At 45.0% G+C, this 12,907-nt stretch overlaps 2 protein-coding genes across 2 annotated transcripts; both read right to left on the bottom strand.

The window, feature by feature from the left end:
- On the bottom strand, positions 797-1,680 carry LOC8054340 (cytochrome P450 76C4). The gene is given in 3 exon segments (XM_002465511.2): positions 797-996; positions 999-1,383; positions 1,603-1,680. Coding segments are annotated over 3 exon segments (663 nt in total).
- Positions 4,066-4,675, bottom strand: LOC8078850. The gene has a single exon (XM_002465510.2). It carries the CDS (start codon positions 4,640-4,642, stop codon positions 4,160-4,162), a length of 483 nt encoding a protein of 160 aa, XP_002465555.1. The 5' UTR covers positions 4,643-4,675; the 3' UTR covers positions 4,066-4,159.

The raw sequence follows: 12,907 nt of genomic DNA, 5'->3' as shown, positions 1-12,907 counted from the left end.
GTTGGTGTTGCGTTAATCGCCAAGGAATCGGGAATCGCAATGGCTTGCGCGTGGGACCGACCGATGATTAGTTTACTCGTTAACTGTTGAGCACTGTCATTTGGGGCTAGTAGAGCTTATCACCTTCTTTTTTCAGGAAAGAAACAGCGAGCCGGTACGGAATGCCCCGTCAACCTACACGTCAACATTCACTTTTTTGGGTGAAAGAGATTTTTTATTTGGGCAGCGCCGCATCGTGTAACAAAATTCAAGGTCTCTGAACCCCAAATCTTCTTCGCATCAGACGGTGCAAGGAATAATTTCGTTGTTTTCTTTGTGATTTTTTAGCTGGTCCATTGCTGTATATACGTATACATACGCATGGGCGTGGCAATAGCGCTGCTTCCGGGCCAGCCACGCATTGCCGTGCGCCTTCGCTGGTGCCGCGGGCTGGGCGGCACGAGTGCCTAGTGCCTACGCCCTACCACTGTCCTGACTCCTGTACGTGCGCTGCTTCTGGGTTTAAGCAGAGAGAACTCCTCAGCGTCGTCTCCTCCAAGAGCGGATCGAGCCGGGCAGCCGGTGGCACCAGCGGCACCAGGCAGCCGCACGCCCCAGCCGTGCACGCGTTACGCGAACGGCAACTCTGCCGCTGAGATGGATCAGTGACTGCCGTTGATCCGAGACGTGACTATCCGGGGCTCCGGGCTTAAAGCGTTGCGTGCTGCTTAGGTGTTGTTCGTGTTATTGGACTAGTCGATCAGTGGTACCAGAGATGTTTCCCAAAAATCAACCACTAAAATCCTATGACGACGGTTCAAATTGGTTTAGCTATAGCCTGAAGTGGCATAGACATCCCCAATGTCACCCCAAAGTTCTCCGACATGTCCACTCCGTTCCTTTCCACATCTGGCGGAAGCCTCCACTCGAACCGGTGCAGCAAGGTCGAGAGCATCAGGTGCACCATGCGAGCAGCCGGCGGCAGCCCGAGACATATCAGCACGAGCTCGAAGTCTTGCCGCGGAAACCGATCTCCTTCCCTAGGAATCTCTCTGCCATGAACTTCTCCGGCTCCGCCCACAGCTCGCGGTCTCGCCTGATCGCCCACACGTTCACCAGGACGCGTGCGCCCTTTGGCACCGTGTAGCCTCTGATCTCTGTCGTCATCGCGGCTTGGCGGGGCAGCAGTAATGGCGCCAGAGGGGGGAGACGGAACATCTCCTTCACGATGGCCTGGATATACTTGAGTTGCCTGATGTCGGACTCCTCGATCTCTTGTTTGGAGCCGATCGCTTGTGAGAGTTCGTCGTGAGCCTTCGTCGGCGACGAGGGACTCTGTAACCGCTCGGCCATCGCCCATTCTATTGTGGCCGCGCTCGTATCAGTCCCAGCAGTGAATAAATCCTGTAGAAAAGAAATGAAGAGTAAAATGAGATATTTCGATGCGTGTATATGCAGGTTGCTTGACTGTGTGTTAAACCAATTTATATGCATGGTAAAACTGAAAAACAATGTGTAGGTTGTATTTCCTGACTTTTTCTTTCTTTTTGTGTTTGATCAGATCAGACTTGTTCTCGAATTCTCTCGCGTGCAGCTACCCGGGATGAAGAAAAATGTTAGTACCTTGTCCTTGAATAAGATGAAGAAAAATGTTAATATGTAGTTGCATGCTTTTTTGGCCACGGAATTGAGTTTTTTCATCTCAATTGACACGTTTTTGTTACTCGAAACCTATCGGGTGAAGTCTACGTGCACCCGAATCCGAAACCCGAAACCGAACCGAACACCGATTCGGATGATAACCTCTCCCCAAAACCAAACCCGCGGATACCCGAAACCCGCTTTCTATGTCAATATAATAATAGCAATAAGGACTTTGTGTAAATATGTACATGATATATATACACATATTTACGTGTATAAACAAGAGGCAATAAAACATAAATATTTTCATGAGCTAGCTTAAAATAAATTTCATAATATAAGTAAACAAGTTATTATTACCATATTATAAAATATAAAAATTAATTCTAATGATTTATTTTGGATATCCATTGGATATCCACGGGTGGAAAACCAAACCCGAAAACCGAACACGATAGCTTTCGGGGCTCCGAACCCGAAAACCGTGGGTGAAAAATCATCCCCAAACCCGAACCCGCGAGAACCGAAATCCACGGATATCCGACCCGAAACCGCCTCGCTGCCATCCTTACATCACATGCTTTTTACATTTTTTTTCCCACCACATATAACAAGATTGAGGTCAACATCGTGCAAAACTACATTAACTTCATGAAAGTTGAAGCATCACATGTTCTTTACAAATTTTTTCATCGTGTATAATAAGATTGACGCTAGATCAATATCATGTAAAACTAAAGATTTTTCGAGACACTACCAACATAGCCAATATACTATATTTGAGAAAGCCCCAAATTACTTGCATGAGTTTTTATCATAAAAAATCAGTGGAGGCGGGGTGGGCTACCGGTTTGGGAAGCCGCCCACAATAAAAAGAGCAAAATAGTGTTGCACCCTACAAATTCGTCGTGATTGCACTTCCAACAAATAACAATTTGTTGTACCGGCGTGATTGATCGGTCGTTGTATTGTCCTTAAGATGTTTCTAGGGTGTAATGGATTCGTGTTGGTTCCTCCGGTGAAGTTGTCCCTTATAGAGTTGTATATGGGCTGCCGTGCCAGTGACCTATTGTCCTGGTTTTTTTAATACGCTAAAAACCATATAGTATGTGGTTTTTGTCGGTTCTCTCGTTAAAAATCGTGTTGTTATGCTCAGTGATGTGTCCATAAGCGAGTTGCAGAAGCACTTAGGCTCTGTTTAGATCGGAGATAAAAAAATTTTAGATATCACATCGAATGTGTCGGAAGGATATAGAGGGGGTTTTAGAAACTAATAAAAAAACAAATTACATAGCTTGTCTGGAAACTGCAAGACAAATCTATTAAGCATAATTAATTTGTCATTAGCATGTGTGGGTTACTATAGCACTTAAGGCTAATCATAGACTAACTAGGCTTAAAAGATTCGTCTCGCGATTTTCAACCAAACCGTGTAATTAGTTTATTTTTTTATCTACATTTAGTGTTTCATATATGTGTCCAAAGATTCGATGGGATGGATGAAAATTTTTTAGGCGAGGAACTAAACAGGGCCTAAGGGTTTTTGCCCAGTTGTTTAGTATTTTTTGCCCGGCTTCCCTCCCTTACAATCTGAGCCTTTTTCTAACGATAATGTTAAGAGTATCTTCACTTGAACCTTTTTCCCATTTCTCCTAAAATCTAGTATACCGTTTTGAAAACATAGCCAATAGCTAGCCATTCTATCAAGTCATTCACACGTTTTTCTCTTTTCCTTCTTCTTCTTCTTCTTCTTTTTTCCTTTACCGGACGCATGCTCTATTAACGACAGGATAACGCATAGCGGTAAAAGGGAAATGCATCATCAAATGTTGAAAAGCGCAAGTGGTGAAGAACCGAGGATTTGGATCAGCGTCGGCCGTTCGGTAATCGGTGACTCAACAAGAGATCAGAGTTCATGCATGACTCGCAGAAACGTGGACTCGCGATCGGGAAGTAGAATAAGGCCTTGTTTAGTTCCGAAAAAATTTCGGATTTCGCTACTGTAGCATTTTTGTTTTTATTTGACAAATATTGTCCAATCATGAATTAACTAGGATCAAAAGATTCGTCTTATGATTTACAGACAAACTGTGTAATTAGATTTTATTTTCGTCTATATTTAATGCTTCATGCATATGCCGCAAAATTCGATGTGACGGAGAATCTTGAAAACTTTTTGGATTTCGGGGTGAACTAAACGAGGCCCTATTCATCAATCGTCGGTCGTCGCGCAAGGCTAGAAAACTTGAGTAGGTAGAAATCATCGGCCGCCTCCCCACCGGCACCACCTCTGGTTGCCTTCCTCTACTCCTCCAGCCCCTGCCGCAATCAAGAAATCCAGCCCATACAGTTGCTGGAGCATACAGGTATCCTAATCCGTCCAGGACATGCAAAAGCAAGAGTATTGCAGATTTGCATTTAATGACTGATCATTTCCTCTGATTTCCTCCCTGCCAGCTGATTCTCCCTGCGTAACATACACAGTGTACAAAGCAGACAACAACCACGCTTGGGATAGCAGCAAGTCACCAGCGCATCAGCAAAAGCGCACGTTTTCTGCCATCCAAACTCTGTTCATCCTCCGGATGAACTCCTCGGCCCGCATCATGAGCTCATCCTCTTCCTCGTCGTCACCACGGCATTTCTCCTGTACCGTATCATCAACAGAAGCTCCATCCTCCGCCGCGCTGCTCTCCTCGCTTGACTGCGCCTGGACATCATCCGTGTCAACTTCGGCGACGCACCCCGTGGGGCGGCCGTTGACGTCGTCGTCGTGGGCACAGCCGCGCCTGTGCTCGACGACGCTAGCGGCAGCGGACCCTCGATCTCTCCTCTTCCCTCCCCGCACTCGAGGAAGAATGCCATCCGGCGTTCCAGCTTCGGCGGCTCCCGGCGTCCAGTCTCCGCGGCCGCTGACGAGGATGACGGCGATGATGAGGTGGGAGAAGCAGAAGGCCAGTAGCGACGGGCTGGATGACGACGCCCAGAGAGTGATCAGCTCCACGGTCGAGCTCAGCATGTTCTTGTGCTGTGTTGGTCTCTTGGAAGAGGCAAGATGGTCTGTCTTGGACGGTGAACTTGAACCTTGGCGCCTCGAGCCTTTATATATGTCCCCTGGAGTTCGGATTCGAAACCCCTGAAGTGTGCAGAGGAAGATTCTGCCCCGTGGACCCTGGGATGGTGGTCTTCCCGCACAATGTCTTGGCATCCAAGCTGCTGGAAGCCTGGAACGTGTCAACACTCATGAATACTGGGAAATGGTCATCGTGGTAGCTGCTCCAAAAGGTTGCAACTGGCGAACGCATGCACATGGGTGGAGTGCTCTGAGACTGGCGAGTCTTCCCGACGAAGAAAGCGGGGAGGACGGCCGTCGGCAAAATGGATTTGGCGCGTGCAGAGCACGGACTACCCACAACGTTGCAAAATTGGTGAAATTTTTTGGGTTCGGTTACTATAACACTTTTGTTTGTATTTGATAATTATATATTTACTGTGTAGATATATTTATGTGGAGTGTAACAAAATTATACTTTATGTTTTTTCTATAACTTACTATGATTTTTCAAATATCTAGACGAAATAAATAAAAAAGAAAAAGAAAAACCATCATAGCAAAAATTTTGTACTAAAGCATATTATATTATATGTTCATTTGTAGATCTACTTATGTGAAGTCCAGTAAATTGGGTTTTCTATTTTTATGATTTTTATGTGATTTACTATGATTTTTTTTAAAGATTCAACCGAAATAATTATAAAAAAACAAAACCACTATCGTTGTAGAAAAACACTATTCATTGTAGCAAAACGACCTTCGAAACCGCTCCAGAGAGGTAAAATGCACGGTTTGAAAAGTTTTGAGAGGTGGTTGCAACATCTAAAAATTCACATTCAAAAATCACTCACATTAAAAATTAATTTCAAAATATATTTCAAAAACTATAAATCATTTGAACTCTATAGTATCTCCATCTAATTCTTTTTCATCCATCCCAGTTATGTATCTTCAAATATAACCTGCACAACTGACATGAGCATCACATGTCCGCTACTCATCTCTCTCGCTCGCTCGCTTTGTCCGATACCCAGCAACGGCGCGTGCGCCGACCCCACCACCATCAGCGCAGCAACGCACTCGTGCCCGGACCCCCCTCGTTGAAAGCCCTAGTTTGGTTTTGGATAATTGATAAAACCCTAGTACTAACCTCTATACTAAGTGTGTGTAGACTTAATGAGGTTGGTACATGCCAAGTGATGATCATGGTGATGATGGTGATGACCACAAGATGATCAAGTGCTCAACTTGGAGAAGAAGAAAGAGAAAAACAAAACCCTATGGAGTTCAAGGCAAAGGTATTGCTTAGGGTTTTGGTTTTGGTTTGGTGATCAAGACACCATAGAGAGTGTGATCACATTTAGGATAGATAGCCGTACTATAAAGAGGGGAATTTTTTTGGCTAAGCGGTTATCGAGTGCCACTAGGTGTCATTGTTCTTGTGCATGCATTTAGAACCTAGTGAGCTAACTTAACTCCTTCGAAGAAAATGATTGTGAAAATGCTAACACACGTGCACACTTGTTGGTATACACGTTGTGGTGTTGGCACACTTTGAGAAGGAGGTGGAGTTTGAAGGGTAGAGAGAGGATGGGTTCTTCTCTCTCTCCCGCCGAGCTTGCTCGGCGGGATTCGGCGCTTTTCGAGAAAATGAAGTGCATATTTTCTATTGCGCCGGTGGGAAATTTGGAGAAGTCGCGGGAGTGTTTCTCGCTGAGAAAACACTCACCGGACGCTGGCTTCTGGAGCACCAGACGCTGCGTCTGAGCGTCCGGTGCAGACAGTGCCTGGCCCAGCTAGGGTAAGGCACCGGACGATAGGCACCGGACACTGGCTTGAGCGTCCGGTGGTGCGCGTTCGGTGTGCGTGCGTTTTGCGACCCTCTCTGCGCATGGGTCCGGTGAGCACCGGACGCTACCGGTGCTTAGCGTCCGGTGACCCTGTGTGTTTGCGGAGCTCTCTGCGCATGAGTCCGGTGTGCACTGGACGCGTCCGGGGCTAACTTGCTCAGCGTCCGGTGCACTGCAGGTTACCGTTAGACTCTGACACGCGGCTGACGTTGGAGCACCGGACGCAGGTGTTGAGCGTCTGGTGCCCCTTTAAGAGCGTCCGGTGACCCCGTTTTTCGCCCAGTGTAAGAGCCAACGGCTCTATTTGTTTGAGGGGCTATAATTACGTGTTTGGCCGGCTTGAGGCTTACTCCCTTGGCATTCTAACATACTTGACATCCTTGTGAGCCTAAGAAAACACCTCCCACTCATCTCCTTCATAGATTAAACATCTTTGTGAGATTGGGAGTGATTCCAAGTGCATTTGCTTGAGTGATTGCATCTAGTGGCATTTGGGGATCGATTTGGCTGCAGTTTTCTTGTTACTCTTGGTGGTTGCCGCCACCTAGACGGCTTGGAGCAGCGGAGGAGGATTGGCACGAGTTGGTGATTGTTCGTGGTCATCTCCCGGTGATTGTGAGGGGACTTGTACCTTCCCCGGCGGAGAGCCGAAAGGTAACTCTAGTGGATTGCTCGTGTCATTGAGTTACCTCACTTGTGGGTGGGTTCTTGTGGTGTCCCAGTGAGGACGAGGTTCGTGCTACACCTCTTAGCCACCGAACCACCAAGTGTTGGTCGACACAACGGGAACGTAGCGTGCCGGCAAGCACGTGAACCTCGGGAGAAAAATCTTGTGTCTCCATTGTGTTTGTTGATTGGATTTCTCCCGGTGATTGGACTTCATAATATTATGATTGGTTCATCCCCTCTACGTGGTGGCATAAATTTCAAACTCTCTCTCTTACTTTCTTGCAAACTAGAGTAGCTTACTTCTTGTATAGAAACTTTAGGTAGCTTTCTAGTGTAAGTAGAGACTTAGTTCTTGTGTGCATAGTGATCATAGCAACTAGAATTGTTGGGTAGGTGGATTACAAACACCCCATTAGAGCTAGAGCAAAAAGCTTCGCTTTATTTTTTACTAACCTCTTGCTCTAGTGTTCTTGTAGATTTTTATAAATAGGGTATTCACCCCCCTCTAGCCATATTAGGACCTTTCACTCGTCGGCTGTGCCTGCTCGCACGCGCACCGCGACATGCGGGCCCCACCTCTTCTCTTTTCTCTCTCCTCTTTTGCTGTACAAAAAGATAGCAAGTCGCAACATACAACTGGACACCATCCATATTTTTCACACACAAATAACAGCAAGTATCAGCAAGCTTATATGCAAAAAAGCATAAGAGTGCACCCCCACACACACATAGCTCATGCATGCAAAACAGGCAAAGCCTCGGCAACACACACGCTCGTACTTCGATACGTGCCGACCATCACACAGCACCAAGTTAGGCACCGTCCATGCATGCAAAGCATTCACCGTCTATCGTCCTTTCTCTGCAAGTGGTAGAGCTACCATTACGTTAAGAAGTCGAACACCGATGCCATGGCTCCTCTCCTGCTGCCTATAAAAGGCAACGTCGAGCTGCTCTTGCCACCGCATTGAGCTCACCGTGCTGCTGCTCAGCTTCTCCCTTCCAGCACCTCTGTCTCTCTCTCGTGCTCTTCACAGGTGAGTAGGTAGCAAGCACCTTCAGACCCTCATCTATCTCTCCTAAGCCATGGCTGTCCTTCTTCCTACATTTACCGAGCCTTTTTCTGAGCTCCAGAAGCCGTCCATAGCAGACAACAGTGTACCTTCACCTCTCTCTCTCTGTTAATTCTTGACCAATAGCAGTAGCTAAGGCCTTGTTTAGTTTGCAAAATTTTTGAGTTTTGGCTACTGTAGCACTTTCGTTTTTATTTGACAAACATTGTCTAATCATAGAGTAACTAGACTCAAAAGATACATCTCACAAATTACACGTAAACTGTGTAATTAGTTTTTATTTTCGTCTATATTTAATGCTTCATGCATGCGACCAAAGATTCGATATGACGAGGAATCTTGAAAATTTTTGCGAACTAAACAAGGTGTAATTTCACTTCCTTCTCTCTCTAGACCCACACGTAAGTGAGCAAAGATGCATGCCAGAGTACACCATGAAAAATGACAGCACGTGGTCACTTGTCTCTTCAAAAAGCTTTGTTTATTTTAGTAGACAATGATCTTATAAAATTAATATCTCCTTCATCCGAGTTCGGATTCCAACTATTTTTTTTCCTAAATTCATCTAAAATCATGATCTACCTCTCATATTAATTTCATGATTTTTAGAGCTCATTTGAATTTATGTGATTATTTATCTGTGCTTGTTGCCTGTGTCGGTCGTCGCATATTTTAGCTGACAGAATGAACGAGCCGGAGAACGCGGACGTTGGAGACGAGTACCGCGAGTTCAACGCCGAGAACCCGGACTGTCAGCAGGAGTTTGCCGAAGACACCGACGGAGGCAAGTCCAACCGATTCCCTTTGATGCATATTGATCCTATTTTTAAACACAACCCGTAGAAGCCGTTTTAAATATTGCATGTACTGTATATGTACGAAGTATTTTCACTGCTTAGTTAAAACCTGTCGAATAACCATCCTTGAATTGATATTACCCGGTAATTGTCTTGTTCGAACCTAGGAACAAATAATATGCTATGACAGAAATAATATTATTTAGTATGCTTAGGACTTGTTACTCATCCTGGATACTCATCGCTGTATTTTCTCAAATATAATGATTTAAAAGTAAAAGGTGTGAGTGGTAAAAATAAACTGTGGGTACTGTGAAAAGGGTAACGAACAAGTTATAGATGTGATCACTATAGAGATGGAGCGGATGGAATCTCTGTTGGGGGATGCTTTGGTGTTGTGGCTTATACCTTGCGGGGTTAAGCGTGAAATATCCGCCTTGTCTCGATTAAGGAGTGAGTTGATGATTCATCTTGCCTAACTCATTTATCGTACAACCACTCGCCTTACATGAGAAAGGTTTAGTCTAAATCCCTCTAATTAGAATGCAATCACCTCGAGGCAGGTGTGCAACAGGACACTAAGTGATGTATGTGAAATTGTGGAAATATATGAAAAGAGCTTTGTGAATTATTGTGGTGTCCTGAGATGTGGCCTTAGTGTTACCGTGGTGAGTGCCATTACTTAGCTATGGAGGGTAATGACTTTGATGGATCTGTGCTTGCACGACGGTGTAAGTTATGGTATCCTACTTGTGGGAAAAGTGTACAACCTCTGCAGAGTGTAAATCTATCTGGATAGCCGTGTCCGCGGTCTCGGACGGGTTATGGTTTGGTTTCAACAACTAGATGGATTGGGATGAGTGAAAACATGAGAGTGAGTGTGATTTTGGAAATAAATGGTTGACTGCCATTGTGTTGTGGGAACAAGGGTTCAACAAATACTTAAAATTGTGATCAAACCCCTCATTTTTAGAAATACTATCATATATGGAAAAAGAGGTCTTTTACAACAGTATTTGTGAAATAAAACCTTACATGTGTAAAAAGATAGCTTTATCCAAATAAAACTAAGCCTCATCATTGGTTTATCCATATGCATATATATTGTTATCCCCTTCCATAGGGTAAGGTTGGATTTGCTGAGTACTTTGTACTCACCCTTGCTTTATTAAATAGATGAAGATCTGGACTTCAATCTTGAAGTGGCGTTCGAGTAAGATCGTGTCTGCACCCAACTAAGCCTGTGGCATTGGGACTCATCAGATGTTCGGTTGTGATATTATTTGTTTCTGGGTCCTTTGGACCTATGTTGTATTTTGGTGTCTTATTATTATAGCGTGCCTTCATTGTCCACGTTTATCGAGACTACTGCGCTGAAACTTATCTGATGTAATAAATGTGTTACTAGCCTCCTGGGACTAGTATTATATCACATTTGAGTTCCTGGTTTACGAGGAGCGCTTCAGTGATTTAGCCTTGTTTAGTTCACCCAAAAAACCAAAAACTTTTCAAGATTTCCCGTCACATCGAAACTCGCAGAACATGTATATATATATATATATATATATATATATATATATATATATATATATATATATATATATGAAAAATAAAAACTAATTGTGCTTGCCTGCCCTGTAAACTACGAGACAAATCTTTTAAACATAATTACTCTATGATTAGATAATATTTGTCAGATAAAAATGAAAGTGCTACAGTATCAAAATCTAAAAACTTTTTGGATCTAAATAAAGTCTTACCCGATTTTAGAGTTGAGTGAGGAAAAGCGGACTTTCGTGAAATTTGGGAGCCGAAAATATTTTCCTATCTGATTCAGCACAATGGGCCTAGTCATTTCGGGCTCTAAATGCAATAGTCCACGGCTTCAAGCTGGGCTTGGTTGTTGGGCCGAGCTATCTTCTCAAGATGCGGAAATCCAAAGTTGTACACATGATGCTGGGAAGACAAGATATATGCCCTCATCATGCCCATCACATAGCCACATAGGAGGATCAGTAATCACAACCTCACAGGAAGAAAACGGCCAGGGAGGAAAGCGAGGAACTAGCGCTGTATTGTTTGTATTGACAAGTCGGCTGACGTGACAACGTTGCATTCTGATGTGTCCGTCAGAGCGTCCAAAGATTTAATACCTCATGTATATGTCCAAAGATTTGATGGAATTGGTGAAAAGTTTGAATGAAGAACTAAAAAAAGCCTCTTGACCTGATTATCTTATCAGACCGTCCCAAAAGAGCCTGCATGGACGTAATCATTTCTCAGCATAATGCATTCAGAAATTAGAAGTGCAGTCCCCTTGCCTGTTCCTGTACTTCCGGAAGTGTCCGGCATCACAACTACGTAAAAGAAAAATCATTAGGGACTGTCCTCCTGGGAAAGTTAAGAGTAATGATTCACGCCGTGATGAGAATGAGATCCCACCCGGCCGGCCCTACAGGGTTCATCACGTGTAGGGGTACTGTACAAGCTACAAAACCAGGACCAGCAACGTCGGTCCGGACGAGTGACGGCCGCAAAGAGGTGGCCGTTTTGGACTGGCACGGCGAATGCATAGGTAGCGCCGGGCCGCAGCGACAGTCCGCTCTGCCGACCTCCACTACAGTCACAGCCGCTGACAAATCGCGCTAGTACTCTGCCCTGCCTTGCTTGCCGGCTGCCGCCCTGCGTGCATGCATGAGGAGTTGAGGACTGAGCGCAGCAGCCCGGTGGTCTTTGCTAGCCGTTTGGCGTTGCATGCGGCATGGCATGCCGAAGACCAGGCGGCGACGGACGTCGTGATGCATGAGCTGTTTGCTCGCGAGGGCCCCTGCCACGGCCGATCGGTGGCGGTGGCGGTGGTCCTCGTCCATGACCGGAGCAGCAGCAACCTGAGCGAGGTCTCTGTTGTCTTCGTGGCATCTTTCGTGCATGGACCGGCCTGGACCATGGGACGCCCGTCCTTTGAATCTGTATCCGGCGATGGTGACAGATCGAACGCACTGCACTGCACATTGGAAGAAGAACCAAGAACTACGCACTACGTAGTAAAAGGCTAGAGCACGGTATTAGTGGAATAATTCAGATTATTTGGCATCCTAGCTCGGAGCTCTAATTTCCAGCGGTCGTCTCGTCGGTGGCCGTTGAGAGCAAGATCAAATACTAGCAGCGAGCTGGATACATATACCCACCGCCCTACACACTAACTCCAGTAGTTGGGTTGACGCCGACCATCACACCCCGTGCAACTTGTACGACGCGCACACTACAACGGTCCACTCTCCGCTGCTGCCTGCTGGGGTAAGCTAACGTACAGTCGTGAACGCAGAGCGGCCATGCATGGCCCGCCCGCTGTTTCAGTCGTCCATATGGTATGAGGCTTTTTAGTTCGCCCTGAAAACCAAAAAGTTTTTAAGATTTCCCGTCACATCGAATCTTGTGGTACATGCATGAAACATTAAATATAGACGAAAACAAAAACTAATTACACAGTTTAGCTGTAAATCACGAGACGAATCTTTTGATCCTAGTTAGTCCATGATTGGATAATATTTCTCACAAATAAACGAAAGTGCTACAGTACCGAAATTTTTTCACTTTTCGAAACTAAACAGCTTGAAAAAACAGTTTTTTTTTCAACTGAGGCCTTGTTTAGTTCCCAAAAAATTTTGCAAAATTTTTCAGATTCCCCGTCACATCGAATCTTTTGACGCATGCATGGAGTATTAAATATAAACGAAATTAAAAACTAATTGCACAGTTTGATCGGAATTGACGAGACGAATCTTTTAAGCCTAGTTAGTCCATGATTGGACAATATTTATCGAATACAAACGAAAATAC

Source organism: Sorghum bicolor, chromosome 1, assembly GCF_000003195.3.
Source record: "Sorghum bicolor cultivar BTx623 chromosome 1, Sorghum_bicolor_NCBIv3, whole genome shotgun sequence".
NCBI classification, from domain to species: domain Eukaryota; kingdom Viridiplantae; phylum Streptophyta; class Magnoliopsida; order Poales; family Poaceae; genus Sorghum; species Sorghum bicolor.
This window is presented reverse-complemented; position numbering and strand designations above follow the sequence as displayed.

Excerpts from the sequence above, each read along its gene's own strand:
- LOC8078850 (XM_002465510.2), bottom strand. The coding sequence starts at position 4,642 with ATGCTGAGCTCGACCGTGGAGCTGATCACTCTCTGGGCGTCGTCATCC.